This window comes from Acartia tonsa, chromosome 4, assembly GCF_053477335.1.
Source record: "Acartia tonsa isolate MP-2025a chromosome 4, ASM5347733v1, whole genome shotgun sequence".
Lineage (NCBI taxonomy): Eukaryota > Metazoa > Arthropoda > Copepoda > Calanoida > Acartiidae > Acartia > Acartia tonsa.
The window spans coordinates 10,627,227-10,645,794 of NC_137263.1; the positions used below are offsets into that span (position 1 = coordinate 10,627,227).

Genomic DNA, 18,568 nt, shown 5'->3' on the forward strand with positions numbered 1-18,568 from the left:
AATTCTAAAACTGTAAAAACTAGTGACATGTCACAAATAATATTTTTGGAGGGATTCATTTCTTTGTGAAATGTCACAAAAAATCTTAAAATTGTAAAAACTAGTGACATGTCACAAATAATATTGTCACAATTATTGTGACATGTGACCAACATTTTACTGGGTAGGGCAGAAAAATTAAATAGCATAAAATCATCCTGAGACATATGTGAATCTTACCTTAAAAGAAAACTCAACTAGTTCAGAAGTTATTAAGTATATTTAGTATCGGCTAGCTTCCAAAAGTCAGACATTTTTATTTTATAAAAATATGAAGGAAATAAGAAAAGCCTCTCTGTACTTGAAATTAGCCAAATTTCTTAATTCGCCAAGGGATATGCTAGTTAACTCTAGGTATATTTTTCAGATTAAAATGCTGACTTAAAGACCGATTTTTAAAACCCCCAATTTACCTGCTCTTCCACAAAAGTTACCAATCAAAAGCACAAAATGGCGGGTGGTCAGCTTCAGGTAGTTACATCTCATTATAAATGGAATTTAATAAAGAATAGTTTCATGTTGTTAGTTGTTATCTCTAATGAGTTGACTGTTGCGTTCGCTTGTATGGGGATGAGATACAACTGTCTGTTGGATGTGTAGAAATGTTTTAAGCATTGGATGATTTAACATCTGACCTTTTATCTACTAAACTACACTGAGTTGCGCTTGAATAGTTTTTTTTTTATATTCGACTACTAGAAGTTTTTTCCTTGAATGAATTCATTCTTAGATTTAAGACCATCCTTTGTAATATTTCATATGATTAATAAATGAATTTTGATTCATCTATTATTTTCAGGAGCAGGGCTTCCAATACTCACCACTGACGGGCCTTATCTACATATTTAACCTGATTGTCGGAACAGGAGCACTCACCCTGCCTGCAGCCTTTCATGATGCCGGCTGGTTGCTATCCACGGTTATAATTATCCTCTTGGCATTCATGTCTTTCCTAACAGCTACCTTTGTGATTGAGTCTATGGCTGCGGCCAATGCGCTGCTGCATTGGAAACGGTCGAAAACGTTGAAGCGAACTGATCGAAGACCTTCTACTGCAAGTCGGGAGGTAAAATATATCTTACTTTTGCAATTATATTTTGTCAGAAAGATTAGGCAGTTACATTTACATTTCATCAAAGTCAGAACGGACAAAATTGATTGTGGATAATATTTGTGAATTTTACGTTGATCTATTTCTCGATAATCCAAAGAGTTTTGTTAATTGATCTTAGCTCTTTAAAGACACCTTTAAAAACTTTCTTTTAATAGGGTAGTGCGGGGTTAATGCGGTCATCGGGTCAATTCCGGTCAAACGACCAACTTTTTTAAAACCGTTTTTTAACGGTGTTCTAAACGTATGCGAGAGATCTTCAGAAAAGCAAAGTTGTAGTTTATTGCCTATACTTTCATTTCTCACAACAGCAAATTTTTGTCAGATCACTCCTTCTATGATTTTTTTGCCCTCAAAAAGTTGCAAAAAATTTGCAAAAAAAAATTTCAAAATAGGCCATGTTCAATCTAAAATTGTGAAAAAATGGTAAGTCCTATCGAGCCCCGGGTTTTTGTAAAATGAAAGATATGGCATTCATTTATCGTTTGCGTTGTTCTAACTTGATTTTTTCATAATTTTTTTTTCGTCTAAAAAAAATGGTCTATTCCGGTCACTTTTTTTACTTTTTTTTATTACTGTATTTATAACTGTATAATACCCTAATGTTTTATTTAGGTGATCTGGAAGCATAAACAACCTAAATGCATGACCTAAGCTTTAATCATTGCCTTGCCTGTTGTGTGATGTACATTACTAGTCATTTTACTGCTTGTATTATGTCATGTTTTGTTGCCTAAGCTTTTCAATTTGTAAAGACATTAAAAAATTTTTAGACACATTTTTATAGTAATGGGAAGAGTATATCACCCAAAGGAACGCCTTAAATATTTTCCTGAAGATGTATCAGCTGCATTGGCTCATGTAAGAAGGGGTATGTCTATTAGAAAGACTGCTAGAAGATTTAAAATTCCATATGAAACCCTTGCATCTTTTTCGTATAAGAGGGTGTTCGAGATTTTTGCGCGGTTTGGATTTTTTATGTCGAATCGGCTAGGATTAAGCTAGAAAGGTGTTTAAGGTGTCTATAGAAAGCTCTTTGCATGTCCTAATAAAAACTCCCCAGGATATGGGTTCTATCTCCAAGATTTAGAGTACATATTCAAGATTTTGCATTTTCAAAATTCCTGTTGCATAAAATTTGTTGAAATATTAGAGTTAGACCCCATATCATTTCGAGTTAATTGTCAGGCATGTAATTTTGCATCTTTAGACACCTTAACCACCCTTGTAGGTCAATCCTAGCCAATTTGAGACAAGAAAAAATGTATCAAAAACTGATGTCAAAACTGGCAGGATTTTTAAAATTAAAATTTTTTTAGGAAAAAATCACTTTTTTCAAGAAATTCCAAGACCTGCGAATCAGAAATTGCCTCTAATTTATGTATAAAGCTTAAAAAACCTAATCATATAATAAAAAGTAGGATTTTTTTTTTAAAGTTTGCATGAAAAAAATTTATGTTTTTTTTTGCGATTTTACCGACTATTTTATAATGGGGAAAATGTGGTCAAAAAATTGTCTGATCTGCATGCGACTAGTACTTTTAGAAAGCTAATGACCTCAGCTTTCTACTCATAGTTTAAAAAGTTAAAAAAAAATATTTTAAGGGGGTGTTCCACCCCCCCAAAGTCAACTGACCGAAATAGCCCCACCGGTGGGGTTATTCCGGTATAGGCCAACCGCCGCCCTTTAAACCGATTTTTGACCGACTTCTAGTTGCGAGATCTTAATGGGACCAAGACAGGCTTCTTCGTTATTGCCATATCGTTCATTTGCACTCTTAAAAACCGGAAAAAGTTTTTGGGAAGTATGTTTTTTTTAAAGTTGAAGCAAAAAATTGACCGGAATTACCCCGCACTACCCTATTGATGACAAAACATCAAAAAAGCAACATAGATAACTTATTTTTTTGATGTAGACTGTATTATTCAGGTGCAGATATTAACAGCAGCTTCCCGTGACATAAGTTCTCCCATGCACAGGGGAGCAAATAAGTCAGAGGAAGATGTAAATACAACAACAGCTGATCCTGTCAACAATATTGATGGAGATGAAGATGAACTAGAACAACCTTTGATACCGGGATGGATGCTTAGATATTATTTAGAAAAGAAGACTTTTTAAAGTACATTCTAGACACGTATTTTAAATCTCCAAAATTCCCAGTTAAATGGCATATCGTTAACAAAATCCAAAAGGTCTTTTTATGAACAAAAGGCAACGTTTTCGTAAAAATTTTTTTTAATCCGTTCTTGGTCATATGATACAAATAGACCAGGTAGCTAGGTAAAGATGATTGTATATAATGCTTGTTGATACATTCCTTTAAGACATAAGAATGATAAAAATAGTTAATGATTTGAAACCACAGCTTTTTTAGATCCAGCTGTTCTTGCTACTGTTTTAAAAATACCCATAACTACATTTCAATGAATTAAGTAAATAAATAAGCATCTTGTCCAGGTGAGAACTTCATCATCTGGATACAGCGACACAGAGGAATCCTCAGAACGAATTCCCCTGAATCCTGTATCATATTATGAAATTACTGATGTCACAGAAATGGGTCGCATGGCCACACTCTTCTTCAACAAAATCGGAAAGAATTTGTTCTATATCTGCATAGCCATTTATTTGTATGGTGATCTGGCTATCTACGGTGCTGCCGTGTCAAAATCTGTACGGGACGTGGCGTGCACCTACAGACCTCCGTCTAACTCGAGCACAACAGCTTCTAACATATCAGAGACTGAGAAGTGTTGGGACTGGGCCAGCCAGAGCAGAATGGACGTGTACAGGATTGTGTTGGCAATATTTGTCTGCACCATCGGACAGTTTGTTTTCTGCAATGTCACAAAAACTAAATACCTCCAGATTATTACTACAATCATGAGGTAAAGGCGGAATTTTATACCATCAAAACGACCTATCTGAAACACAATGAAAATCAGCCTTAAAATCCTTTTATATGTCCATTTTTGTAGAATAAGGGCATTTATGGAAGTTCAGTTACAAAAGAATTTATTTGAAAACTAAAGTTGTTTCTAAAAGACCGTTTCTTAACCGTTCCACATTGTACTTCAATAAAGCGTCTGCAATGCAAAATTCCAGCTTCAAAACTCTTTTATTGTTGAATTTTTGTGAGTTTTAGATTGGTTTAAAATTGACTTTTTGATTCGTCTTACCCCTTCGTTGTATATATTTTCTTATACTATAATTTTATTATTTATATGCATATTTCCATACATAAGAAAATACTAATATTTAAGATTTGCATTATTGGATTTAAGTAGGTACCTACCTAACTTGTTTTATCTGAATTTTTTAGAAACTTTTGACGTTTCGATGAAAGAAAAGTTAATTAGATTTACTTACATGTCTATTATTTCAAAATACGAACTAACCCCCCAAATAAGTAAATAGCTATGATGGTTGGAAAGAAATCGTATTATTTTTTTATCATTTTAGATGGCTGGCATTTATTATTATGGTAGTGTTAGCTTGCAACAATATAATCAAAAATAAAACCGATCTTCCCACTCCACCCACGGCCAACATAGATGGTCTGCCTAACCTGTTTGGAGTGTGTGTCTACAGTTTCATGTGTCACCACAGCCTGCCCTCCCTCATCACCCCCATCAGCCAGAAGAAACGGCTGTACCCGCTGATCCTGGGAGATTATGTCATCATCATGTCCTTCTACTTCTTGCTGGCTTTCACAGGAATATTCGCATTCAGGGAGCTCAATGATTTGTACACTTTAAATTTTCAGGTAATATTCTTATAAAAGACATAATATTTTGTATTTATCCATTGTTTTCATCATGACATATTTTGATTTTGTGTTTTCAAAAACAGAATTGATTGAACTCATTAAAGATATTATTGTTCTTAAAAATAGAAAATTATAATTATAACATTTGAATAAATAATATGGAAATAGTTTTTCTTTAAAGATAAGGTAGAAATGTACTATCTACTTACATGTCCTAATAATATATTTCTCAATGTACCTTGAGTATCCTTTTATTCTGTCTGTCTTTTTTGTAAGTTTTATTTCTCATTAATAAAAGTCTAATCTACTTGCGAGAATTCAATTTCTATGAATTAAAAGTTTTTAGATGTAAAAACCGACGCCAACGTCATCATTTTGAGTAATAATTTAATTTTTTATACCTATTGCAATGGGTTATATAAGTGCTCAAGTGTTGAATTATTAATGACAAAATATCATATTTTTCTCAGCTCAGAGAGTCAGTCCATTTAGTTTCATTCAAATGAATAATATATATTTTTTGCCTTCATTTTTTGTTGCATAAATCAGCGTTGCGGAGCCGCCATATTTTGCTGTCGTCGTTATTTTCAGAGCGGCTTTATAGATTTTATATTCCTTGAATAAACTTAATATTTATACCGCCTTATTAGAAGTGTTTCAAGTCTATTTTTCCTAAAAATTTAACTTTAAAACCTTTTAAAGTAAAAAATAGATTTGTAAAAAAAAGATTGGGGGGTTTTCATGATTTTACGTAGGAGCCGGAGCCAGATCCGGAGTCGTTATTTTTAGAGGCGGCTCCGCATCACTGGCATAAATAATTAATAATTATAAACTATCGTATGTCTAAAACGGTTTTAGAGAAGGGGACACATTCCAATTTTTAAAATAAAAAATACCGAATTCTTCTATAGATTGAAATTATTTGTAGAAAAGTTTGAACATGGTTAGTACAATCCAATTAAGATTTAATAAAAGATCTCAACTTTTTCAAGTCGTTAAATATGAATTCGTGTTTCTAAAACATTGGGACCCAATATGATTTTCAGTCTGCTTCTGCTTCCCTCCCTAAAATCTGTGAACAAAGAAGGTTAGGATACGTTTGGTATGTATTATGCAAGTCAACCAAACATTGGGGCCAGGGTCCTGTGTTCTTAACAGAGTTTGGTCCAGTTACTGGGTGTAATTACGACTAATTTTGATAAAATCACACTAATTTTGTTTTGTTAAGTAATACCTACCTACTAATGATTTGTTTGAATCCATGTTTGAATTTATTTTATTATTTATTATTTTCAGCCTTCGAAGAGTGACAACTGGTTTGAGTCCATCATCCATTACTTCTTATCCCTGTTTCCTGTCTTCACCTTATCAACAAATTTTCCCATCATCGCAATTACTCTCTCAAATAATTTAAGGTAACTTTTGTATTATTATTGTTAGTATTTCTAAATCAAAATTTTAGGACTTTTGAACGAATCGTAAACTGAGGTGGATTCTTAAGGAAAAATTAGGGTCGCTGCCTCGCTGGTGAGTCAAAATTGCTTTTGGGAAAAATCCTCCAAAATTACATAGGTAATAAATCTACAAAAATCAAAAATATCTTATGTTAATAACCCTTCTATGACTTAAGTTAATTTTTGTAGATTTTTTGTGATTTTGGAGGATTTTTCATAAAATCAATTTTGCCTCACCAGCGATGCAGCGACCCAAATTTTATTAAAGAATCCACCTCTGATGTAATTTTTTTTCTTCAGATCTTTGTTTTTAACTGAGGGACGTATATACTCATACTGGACCCGCACAGTCTTGTTTCCCCTATTGGCTTTGATACCCCCGACAGCTGTGGCCATGGTGACCAACTCCCTGGAGTTTCTGGTGGGTATCACTGGCAGCTATGCCGGGGCTGGTATTCAGTATGTCGTACCTGCTGCTCTAGTTTACTATGCTAGACAGGTAAATAACATTTAGATTGTTTTATGTAAATAAAAGATGGACACCTGCTATTTTGATACAGGGTTAGATATTACAAATTAATCTTTAATTATAAAGGCATTATGATATTTGGCGTACGATAATAAATCAGAGATGAATTCTTAAAAAAAAACTTTTAACCCACTAAAATTTTAGTGAGGCAAAATTATCCCCTCTAAAATTTTAGTTTCAACCACTGATTTTAGTGGGGCAAAAGTTTTTTAAGAATCCACCTCAGATAATATAACAAGTTGAATTCATAAGAAAATCATTCGATATATGAAGTATAGCAAGTGTCCTTCTATTATGGTAGCCAAAAAACTAACGTACAAATTATTTATTTGTACGATAATAACTAGGTACTACATTTAATTTTCTTTAATTTGAATAGGAAGCAAAAGAGGCACTGGGAGTTGGAGTAAAGAACCACCACAAGTCTCCCTTCAGCTCTGTGCTCTGGGTCCTGTTTGTCCTGGTCTGGGCGGCCACCTGCGTCATCTTTGTCACCTGGAACCATTTCCAGAACTGACAAAAATAGCAGCAGAATCCATGTAGAATAAGATTAGATCTATTTAATTTAGGTGTGTTATTAGTATAACTGTACAATGGAACATAATCATGTATACTATAGTTAGACTAGATTCATTTTGATTTAATGAGAAAATCTATTTAAGAAAAAATTTAATGGAAAATACAAATCAATAAAAATGCGTGATATTTTTCCAAACTTTTGTTTATTAATTGCTTCTAAAATCGTATCAAAATTACACAAAATTGTGTTTTTTTAATATTATTTAAGATTTTTAAAAAAATGCCACGTTCTGATTTGGAATATTTTTGTTCAATAGATTTGACAATAATTTCTTCTATCTGTGATACTTATTATAAAACAAGTAATTATCTCATTTATTATAATTTACATGTATAATTCAATGATTATTTTGACCACTTCACAAGGGTAAACTACTTATTGTACTTAACAAAATAACAAGTTACAAATGAGACACTTTAAAGGCTTGTGTAAATATAATTCAATTTTTGATAAGAAAAGAGTAAATAATCGATAATTACAAGTTAAAATGCTTTCTTGCTTCGAATTTAAATAAATTGATTGATTGATAAGCCTATATGAATAATTTGGAATACTGTATAAGGAAACTTTCAAAAACAAGACCTGGCACAAAATTAAAATTGATTCAATTGCTAGTTTTTTATGCAATTAAAATAGTAGGTAACTTGTTATTTTGTTAAAGATAAAAATGATGAAGATACATTATTTATATTTGTTTCTAGTGTAGCCAATTTGTTCTTAAAAGTATATTCTTGTCATTGCTAATAGCTTGTTTTGGAGAGAACTGATTTAGAGAGAAGTGTTTTTACATTGTGAAAAAGTTTTTGACTAAATTGTTGTTAATTGTGTGATGGTTTTTTTTAAGATCTTAGAACTATCATTGCCTAGGTAATTATGATAATATTAGAGCTCAATTAAGTTTAATATGTTTGAATTTTGCGTATTCTGTTTTCAATCCGATTTTTTAGGGGAAAAGTCCAATGATTTATTACAAACAATATATGATTTAAAAAATACTATCATCCTTGGCTTCATTGCTTGCTTAAAAGTTTGAACACTTGTTTGATTAGTTTGTAAATTAATTAACTTGATTAAAGTAAGTGTTAGAAGGCCCATCCTTTGCACTTTGTAATAAGGGATTAAGTATAGAGAGTAAAAAATGATTATATCAATAATGTAACATTGTTTAGTTAGTAGGTTGTAAACCTTGCAGGAGAAAACCCCCCCACAGATTTTGTAATTTTTTTTAGTTGGGTGGTAAGATTTTTTCATTAATTTAATTAAAAAACAATCACTAGGTTATAGTTAGGTACTGAAATATAATTCATAAAAAACATAATCAAGCATTAGGAATTTAAAATTTTCCAGAACGTCTCTGCATTGAATATATTAACTTCCAATGAGTTAAAACAGTTTTTGCTAGTTTACTGAAAAAAAGAAAAACATTTAACGCATCGTATTATAGACAATTGTCCACGAAAGGTTAATCCTATAATTTTTATTTTCTTATCCTTGAACAAATATCTGTATTATGCTGCGGTCATTATATAATATATATTCCTTAATATTTTTGTACCCTGAGTTATAGCTTTAGCTTATTATAAAAGGCTTTCCAACTGTAAACAAAATATTTTTATATATTTATTGATTGCGATAAATTAGCAAATTATTGATATCTTCTTGATGTGATTTCCAATTATTTAATTTTCTTGGGCATTTATGATTTTTATGTATGAATATTTAATAACAAATTATGTATATTTACTGATGTCTAGTGATAGTATCAATATGGCAAGTTGACCACTCTGTCCCCCTCTCATTTCTTTATTGTAAACTAGCGGATACGCCATAAGGATCAAGGGGCGCTGTCATCTAAGGGGATGATAAAAGAAAAAAATAACCTTAAACCAACCCATTACTAAAATAGCCTAAAACCATTCCAGAACCTATTAGAACTTTCCCAAAAATAGAGAACATAATCGGTTGAGCAGTTGTCAAAATCTTAAGCTACAAACAAAAAAAGCTTTACTACTTTATACAATAGGATTTGCTTTTAGCAAACCTGTGGGTGTTGGACCTAACATTACCCTTAATTAAATAAAATCAAATCATTATCAATATGATGTCTTCAAAATTAAATTTTGGGCATGGGGGCTAGGATAAGAGTGGGTCACTGGCATTTAAATTGATGTGGTAAATTTAGTAAAATGGAAATAGATATTTTTGTACTATATGTTATGATTTTAAAAACATGCTATATGGACTGTTTATAAATAAAATGACACAACTAGAATAATATAAATTTAACTACCTATATTTGTACTTGCAGATTAGAATAAAATGGATAGGTTGTCATCTAATTTGATATTACCGTATGCTACTATAGCAAATATTATTCATTATGGTAAGTTTTGAAGGTATACTTGGGGCTGTATGGGGGAAGGGAGGGAATTTTCATAGTAAATATCACGTATGTCAAGGTATAAAAAACACCTAGATTAGTAATTGAAAGCTAAATCATTAGTTTACTGTCGAGATTCAGTGATTACGTTGAAATTATTTTATTATCTGAAAAAGTGTCATTTAAGAATTTTAATTGTATACCTTCATTACGTGATACTACAATAATTACAATGTGACTTGTAAAAATCATAGAGGGTTTTGAAATAAGTAGCTCAAAATAAATAGATTACTTTTTAGAAATAGGAATCGAGAGCAAAGCAATTATTAAATGATAAATAAGAATGGTTCGAAGTTTGGAGATTTGTATCTTTTTTATACTTGAGAGTTAGAAGTGGTGTTATGTATTTAGCAGAAAAGCATATTCTACAACAAAAGTACTAATTTCGAGATTTATAATGATTATAATTATAGTAATAATAAACCCATCGTAGTAATTTTTATTTTTAGCATTCATATGCATTTATTGTAAAATATCTTTAATTTGACCAGATATAAATAATTTTCTTGTTTAGTCTCTTGTGAAGAAGTTGCCACAGAAAGTATTGTAGAAGATCTCACAAGCACCTCTGACCCCACAGAGACTGAAGATATACCTCCACCACTACCTGGATCCTCCAGGGATGCTCTGCCTGGCTGGCTGGACTCCATCCTGATCTGGGCCGCCAGAGAACCTTTATCCTTTTTGTATTATGTTCTGCTAGGACTGTCTCCATTGTTTCTGATCAGTGCAATCCTATCATGGAAACTATGCAAAGATATTGAGAAAAAGGAACAGAAAAGAAAGAAGAAATTGAAGAAAAAAGATTAAACATTATATTATGCAAGGCTAAAGCTTTTAAAACAAGAACATGTGATACATATTTAATTTAAAATGTTGCAATTCTATAACTAGATAGATCTCATAATTAAATGATTGATCACAAAGTTTTTTACCAAAGTATAATTTGATAGGTATCATTAACAGTTAAAAGTATAGACTGGCGAAATAATAGTTATTTCTCGCATCGTATTATAAACGGCTTTCCGCGGATATAGAATGTACAATTATAAGATAAAAACTTCGGAACCTCGGGGCTAAAAAAACTAGTTTTAATCTTATAATTGTACATTTTAATATTCGTAGAAAGCTGGATATATTTCGGTGCTAGACATATTTTTGTAGTATGGATGAGAACCGGTTCCTATCCACCGGATTCGAATGAATACGAGAAAACCTTATAATTGATAGACGCCCTTTTTGTTTTTAAATTTTTTAATATTTTTCTCCAAATATTTGTTTTTTTTGCCATATCTTTAAATACAATTTGTATGTTTTAATATTCGTAGTATCTAAGTAATTCTACATATTTTTAACGTATCTTCAACGTGCTTACACATAAAAACAAAAACAGTTAATTTTCTTTTAGAATAAAAATAAAATAAATAATTTGTGTTGGAAGAGACAAAAAAAAACGACTAAAAGCTCTGAAATTCATAATATTAATCAATTTTTTTTAAATTATATTTGTGAGCTTTATTTCAATTGATATTATTTTCTTTTGTTTTACTGTGTTGTATGTCATATTGTTGTATAGTCATGGGTTTGGAAATAAACATTTTAATATGTATTTATATTTGCTTTTGTCTTTTACTTAATGATGTTGTAATTTTATATTTTTAAGTTTGTGTGGCAAGCAGCAAAGATTGCTTGGATATATTTTTCATGAAATTGTTGTAAAATTTTTACATTCTTCTTCAAAATTCATATTTTCTTCAGCATTGAATCCTCCTATAAACCTCATGGACACAGAGATAGGTCAAAGAAAGTCAACATAATAGTTTTTCTAACATTGATAGTAGCGAAGCTACTTTATAACTCACTTTGTCTGTCTACCCGTTGGTCAGCCTTTCTGCAACGTTATTTGGGAAATGTGATTTTCTCAGCTGGTATTTAAGATAGATTACATGTTTTTTCATAATATATTCCGTAACAAAGCATCCAGCATGCAACTTACTTGGTCTGTTAGTCTGACGTTCATGACAGCCTAAATAAATGAATGTTTGAAAGTTTTCGTAACTATCTATTATTTCATAATTGCATATTCTCTCTTATTCTTTTTTATGGTCGCTGTAGTTTAAACAGGTGCTCTAAAACTCATTTTATCTATTTGTCCTAATAATATCTTTAGGGCTTAGCTATTAATGGATGTTGTATTCCTTGTTAAAGTTTCAACGATATTATTTTGTGTGTATTTTAGGCAATCCAATTTTTAAAACTCGTTCTATACTTTCATCACTGAAAACCTAAAGCAATGATGATTAAGATATCACAGTTTTCTTTTTAAAGATAGAGACATTCGAACGGTCATTTTATATATATTCAACTGCAAGATACCGGGTATGACAGTATGACCAAACGATCGTTCGTCACTATAATCGTTAAATAGATAAGACAATAGACGATTAATTGATGTAAGCCCACAAATATGAAGGAGAGGGCGTGTTTATAAAACTTTGGGGACTACTTTATAATTGAAAGTCTAATCTCTCCTCCGTACGTGTTAAAAATACAGTATGTACTAGGTCTAAGTATATTTTCCCTCATAGTTTACTGCTTGCCTAATCATTTTTAAAAAAAATATTTGGTTTTCTCTTTAAAAAATTGTTTTTTTTTACTTTTTTAAAATGTATACCAAAGGTTATTTTTTTCCGGTAACTAAATGTAAGAGAGGAAACTGCTTAAAATAATTATGGTGAAGAATAGTTAGTTATCGCATTGTTTTATAGATAGGGGCCGAAGCTGATATCCATCGATTTGGAAGCCATACTGGAAATATTAAGATTTTCTTTTAAAAAAATTAGCAGATAAAATGGATATTGCATATAAGGAACTAGAGGATCGAACAGACAAACATTATTCAGTATATCCCTGTGTGAGGAATCCTTGGTATGTAAAATCCTGGAATTGTCAGGTAATCAAATATTCCTCCAGTCTATTCCAAGAAAATAATTATTTACTCCCAGATTTATTTATTCTATTTTATAAAGTAGCAGGATTTTTATTTGTCTGGCCGGTAAGATCTCGCTAGCCATTGACCCGATTGAGTTTTTATTTTAGGGACGCTTCCCGAGATGATTTTTGGCTATACAATTTATTTCTAAAGGGAACTATGCACAAACGAGAGCAAGTGATTTTAAGCACCGCTCACTAGTTATGTCTATAATACCTAGTGATTTTTATTATAAGGAAACCAGAAGTCAAGTGTTTGAGATAGTGTCAGCCATTCTGGAAGAAATCCTCGAATCTGGAAGTATTTTCTATCCCTCCAAGAGTGCCAAGGATAATGTTGAATTTTTACCTGGTTATGGACTTAGGAAAGTAAATTGTGCACGTTTTTCTTGGATCAAAGCTAAAGTAGATAAGTTCTTTTTGTTTGCACATTAAGATCTCTTAAAAAACTAGACCGATTGTGTTACCCATTTAGAGGAAGCGTCATTTAGTTCATAGCATGGTTTATGCAATTTTATGTTCTCATTTAAGTATTGTTATAAAACCCAGAACCATTTGTTTTATTTAGATTATTTGTATTTTTTTTAAAGCAAAAAAATTATTATGAATCTAGATAAATTGCACGCATACAAATGTTATTTCCTTGGAAATGACCAATGCTAATTTTGACTGGTTGTGAATTTCGAGGCGAAATAGTTTCTTTTTTAGTTTTCTTATCTCAACATTTTAATTCTAGAATTGAAATTTGAAGATAAAAATCCTTATTTGAACAAACAGACAGATTATGACTCCTATATAAATATTTACAAACATAAGTGTACACACACACACACCTACACCTACACTAAACTGAGCTAAGATCTGGGGGAGACAGGTCTGTAAGAAGATTACGGAGTTCTTCAGAAAAAAAAAGAATTAAAACTCAGGAATTTGTTGGAAGATTAGCAGACTAAGTGTGGCCCTTGCAATGCAAGGATATTTTCTTTATTTGTGTAATTGCCTTTACTTTAACCATCGGCTATGCCCCCCTGAAGTCTCTTGGAACACTTGATTGGGGATTAAGTCAACCTTCCTGTTTGAGGTTAAAATCAAAAAGTTAATTTCAATAAAAATTTTTGACTTAATTTTTTCTAGTTGTGAATTGTCTTAGGTTTGTGGCATGCTGGTACTCTCCCACAAACATACACACATGGTTACCTAATAAAAGGACTAATCTTAGGGGTCACACACAACTTAATTCTAGAATAGTAAGAGATTTTTTTTTTACAAAATTTAATGAAATGAATCAAGTACTAGATCAATGAGAGTTCGTGTGTTGTAATTGATCTAAAGTATTTAATTTGTGCGTACATTCCAAACCCTAAATCTACTTGTAAAGTCCTTATATTCAAAGTTCAAAGGCTAATTCATCTAATTTTACACAGATTTTCCCCGAAACAAGATTCGGTTCTTCTATACAGCAATAGGCTGATAACATAGCACAGGTCTCCTTAACAAAACCTTAGATTAAAAAAAATCTCCAAAGAAACGGACAATGGTGCCTTCAAATAGGGTACAGTGGTGGTCAGAATCCGTTGGAGATTAAATCTTAGCTGCTCCTTCTTGCCAGATATTGCAATTTGAAGTTTTGTGGTAAAAATGCCTAAAATTACATGGATTCCAAGGATATATGCATAAGTGAACACTTTAATTCATCAAATAAAAAGGGTGAGTTTAACATTTGAGGAGTTTAGATATCTCTTCAAATGTAAACTACACACTACATCCCCATTCAAAACAATTTTTACTACTGTAAATGATATTTTTAACTTAAATAAGAGTAATAAATAAGGTACTATAAGCTTAAGGAGGTTTGTCCAATTTACAACTTTATCCTAAAGGCTATTACCCTTAAGTTTACATATGGACCAAGTTACTTTTAGTAATTCTGCTCCCTCCCCCCCCCCCAAACTCTCACAACCTACAAACTTTAGGGTGGAGAGGGGGGGGAAGCATAATGATACTATTATGTGTTTCTCAAAAACTAATTGAAGTATAGTGAGAAAAATTTTTATGTAAGGTTTTTAGTCCAAAAGTTTGTACAAATTATGTTGACCACCTTCTCCCCCCCCCCCCCTCCTCCCCTTCTTCCTAACCTAATTGAGAGGGGAAGGGGGGTGGCAAAAGATCATTCCAATGTGTTTTAAAAGACTATTAGATATATATATAAGCTTTTGGATTTGTATTGTTGTAGGACCCAAAGCACTTTTTCATATATTGCTGACCTCTTCCCCTCCTCCCATAAATCAAAAACATAACATTTTGTAAAGAGAGAAAGGGGGGAGGGTTGCAGTTGATAGGGTACTACTCTGTTGTGTTACTAAGAGACCGCTAGAATTATAGCAACAAAGCAAACCTTTGAGATATGCTTTGGTTGGCCAAAAGTAACTTTTCAAATTTTGCTGAAACCCCCCCTCCAAGCCCCCTTTCCCTCCATATTGCTTTACAATCTCATTCCCCCCCCCCCTCCAATTAAGTAATAGAAGCGAGTATAGCAATACCCTTGTGATTTACTTGGAGATTACTCATGATATAGTGTGCTTTTGGATTTAAACTTTAGTAAGTCCATAATTACTTCATACTTGAACAAATATTGCTGGCCTTCCCCAACTTCAACCAACCCCAACCAGAAAAATTATGTTGCTGCATACTCCACCCTCATAAAAAAATATTAAATTATTGCTTGCCCTCCCCTCCCTCTACAGCTACCTTCCATACAATCTCACCACCTGTGTTATACTCAGGAACCACTAAATTAATAAGGAGCAAACTTTGGAATAAAGCTTTTAGATTTCCAAATTGATTTATATGTATTACTTATTCAATGTTTGGGGAAGGAGCAATGAGTTGACAATATTTCTTTTATAAGTCCAATAGGTTGGAGAACATTATGCATTAAAATAATTGTACTAAATTGGGAGGGTTGTAGTTGGAATAGATATTTATAAAAGTAAATATTGGCCTATATAAGTTGAAATATCTCTAAAGATTTCTAAATGATACACAATATTATTTACCTATGCCACTAGTCACTATTTCCAACAGATGGGGGGGGGGATTCAGTAATGTTTGTAAAAGTAACATTTTCAAGAGATTTTGATGCCTACTAAAGTTTAAGTACTAAAGCTTATATATTTCTTTAGTGATATCAAAAGAACTCTGCCCCTTCACCCCCTTCCTATTAGATTTCTTAGGGGGGGGGGGAGATGGGGGGTAGTCAACAATATTTCCAGAAACTTTGGGCCTAAGAATCTTACATATAAATAAATTTTTCTCACAATACTTCAAGTAGTTTTGAGTAAAACATAATACTATTACTTTGCCCTCCCCCCCCCCGCCCCCTTCCTCCTTAAATTTATGGGCTGTAAGTGGTGGGGTTGTAGGGGGGGGGGGGGAGGTTGTGAGTATTTTAAGAATTAACTTTAGCTATATGTAAACTTGAACTGAGGAATTTTCCTACTGTACCAGGGTAACAGCCTCTAGCTTAAAGTTATAAACTGGACAGGACATTGTACCTTTTTCATTACTCTTGTTAAAATAATTTCTTAAAAGTTTTAAAATTTTCTAAATGGGGAGGAACTGTGTAGTTTACATATACAGAGACATCTAAACTCCTCAAATTTTAAACTCACCTTTTTATTTGATGAAAAATGTATGCATATATCCTTGGAATTCTTGTAATTTTAGGCATTTTTACCACAAAACTTCAAATTGCAATATCTGGCAAGAAGGAGCAGCTAAGATTTAATCTCCAACGGATTCTGACCACCACTGTGCCCTATTTGAAGGCCCCGTTGTCCGTTTCTTTGGAGATTTTTTTTAATCTAAGGTTTTGTTAAGGAGACCTGTGATAGTGTTGTTATTAAATAATTTTAGAAGGCATACGAAAAAAGGTTCCATATTGCCACCGACTTTCGCCAATCAGAAAGTTTATTTAATATCCCAAAAATGTGGATCAAATATTATGTATTGTATATTAGATGTAGACTGTAAAATAATACTTTCTTTTTAAGAACAATTTTTAGGTAATTTTTCAGCTCTCTTCCGATCATTTGTTTTTTCGTTCTTCTCTTGAAAAAAAATATTTTCATAAGTAAACTTTGAAAATATAGCAAGCTAAATGAGAAAGTAAAAGAACTAAATATTTGGGGTTAATGACATTCCTCTTTTGGTCGATCTTCTCCCAACTTTTAATCTGATAATACATGATATATGAAAGAGGAAAACTTCATCGACAAACCTTCAAAATGCAAATTCTAATAGAGAAAGAGAGAGAAAAAGGAAGAAAGGCTTCGTCTTTGCAATTCAAATTCTTGTCATTTTCAATTTAGTTTTGAGATGTGTGTAATGTATTTAAAACTTGAACATTTTGAGGATGTGTAATGTTTTAAATATATTGTGACATATTTTAGAATTTTGTTGTAGGACAGATTTTTATGGCATTTGAAAAAAATTGCAATACCTATTCATGTTGCAATAAAATTAGGATGACAGTGTTACTTAAGATCCCTCATACTTCTTAAAACGTGTTACGTTATTTTAACGTTAGTATAAGCTTTACAGAGAGCGTAAGAACTTAATGAGGATGGTGGCGAAGCAAATTGCAGTAAAAACAAGGATGACAGCATCCATAAGTAGCGAAGCTCAGAAATTATGAATGTATATTATGAACATATTTACCATAGACCAGTGTCATCCTATATATTTGATGAAATAGGGAAATGACGAAAACTTTAAAATCACGCAACCTTTAAATCACGAAAAATTAAAAATCTAGGAATCGATTTAGCACCACAATATATAAACAAATCTTAATGAAACTTGATGGAAATATGTAGATTATTAGCATATTCAATCCCTGATAATTTCAGCCGTAAATTTTGAATAGGAATTGAGAAAACAATAGAAAACCTAAAAATCTAGGAATCGATCTAGCACCCCTATTAATAAAAAAATCGTAATAAAACTTAAAGAAAATATGTAAAATGCAAATTTAAGCAATCCCTAAAAATTTCAGCCCATTGTCTTAAAAAGGAGTTGAGAAAATCAGAAAAACATGAAAATGTAGGAATCGATCTAGCACCCCAAATGACAGACGGTTGGACAAAACAATGTTATACGAATCTTCACTAAAAATTTCAGCTGTCTATCTTTTATAGGAGCCGAGAAAATCACGTTTCCCCCACTTTGTCTCAGACGGACAGACGGACGGACATTTCGAATTATAGAGTAGCTTCGCTACTAAAAAAAATGAAATGAACAAATATAGACGCGATACACGATAAGCATGTCAAACGCTTTACTTTAGTCAAAGATACAACAATAAGGATTTAATAAAACTAATGTTATCTTTGATATTTTCAACATTGCGATAATCAAAATAATATTCATAATAGCTCTTTTGTAAATAAAAAACACACATAACACATTATGTAAAAAAATGCACATGTATAATTAGGAAACTTAATGTTTTCGGAAGCATTTAGAACTGAATAAACCAAGAAGGAAATGTGCACAATTTTGATAATTAAATTTGTCCAGATTGATCAGTGAACCATTCTATACAGAACTCAGACAAACCAACAATCAGGAAGAACAAAAATAATAATTAT

General features: G+C 31.9%; 2 protein-coding genes across 7 annotated transcripts; both read left to right on the forward strand.

The window, feature by feature from the left end:
• The first annotated feature begins 372 nt into the window (after positions 1–372).
• LOC145316024 (putative sodium-coupled neutral amino acid transporter 12) lies at positions 373–9,795 on the forward strand. 4 transcript variants are annotated; one of them, XR_013878267.1, is made up of 9 exons: positions 373–510; positions 839–1,105; positions 3,081–3,229; positions 3,611–4,042; positions 4,617–4,920; positions 6,220–6,338; positions 6,678–6,876; positions 7,286–7,852; positions 8,148–9,795. XR_013878267.1 is itself a non-coding variant. In XM_080156293.1 (8 exons), exons 1-8 carry the CDS (start codon positions 490–492, stop codon positions 7,421–7,423), a joined length of 1,629 nt encoding a protein of 542 aa, XP_080012419.1. In that variant the 5' UTR covers positions 373–489; the 3' UTR covers positions 7,424–9,795. The 4 variants fall into 4 exon arrangements, 1 of the variants encoding a protein (XP_080012419.1); XR_013878268.1 differs by having other exon boundaries at positions 8,163–9,795; XR_013878269.1 differs by having other exon boundaries at positions 8,188–9,795.
• Positions 9,742–11,535, forward strand: LOC145316026 (uncharacterized). Of its 3 annotated transcripts, none has more exons than XR_013878270.1 (3): positions 9,742–9,869; positions 10,441–10,898; positions 11,077–11,535. XR_013878270.1 is itself a non-coding variant. In XM_080156294.1 (2 exons), exons 1-2 carry the CDS (start codon positions 9,806–9,808, stop codon positions 10,734–10,736), a joined length of 360 nt encoding a protein of 119 aa, XP_080012420.1. In that variant the 5' UTR covers positions 9,742–9,805; the 3' UTR covers positions 10,737–11,535. The 3 variants fall into 3 exon arrangements, 1 of the variants encoding a protein (XP_080012420.1); XR_013878271.1 differs by having other exon boundaries at positions 11,091–11,535; XM_080156294.1 differs by having other exon boundaries at positions 10,441–11,535.
• The last annotated feature ends 7,033 nt before the right edge of the window (positions 11,536–18,568 follow it).

What these genes read in the sequence shown, in the direction of transcription:
- LOC145316026 (XM_080156294.1), top strand. Translation starts at nt 9,806, where the DNA reads ATGGATAGGTTGTCATCTAATTTGATATTACCGTATGCTACTATAGCA. An exon ending in AGCAAATATTATTCATTATG is followed by an intron (nt 9,870 to 10,440) that starts GTAAGTTTTGAA and finishes TTTCTTGTTTAG; the next exon opens with TCTCTTGTGAAGAAGTTGCC.
- LOC145316024 (XM_080156293.1), top strand. Translation starts at nt 490, where the DNA reads ATGGCGGGTGGTCAGCTTCAG. An exon ending in ATTATTACTACAATCATGAG is followed by an intron (nt 4,043 to 4,616) that starts GTAAAGGCGGAA and finishes TTATCATTTTAG; the next exon opens with ATGGCTGGCATTTATTATTA. An exon ending in TGTACACTTTAAATTTTCAG is followed by an intron (nt 4,921 to 6,219) that starts GTAATATTCTTA and finishes TATTATTTTCAG; the next exon opens with CCTTCGAAGAGTGACAACTG.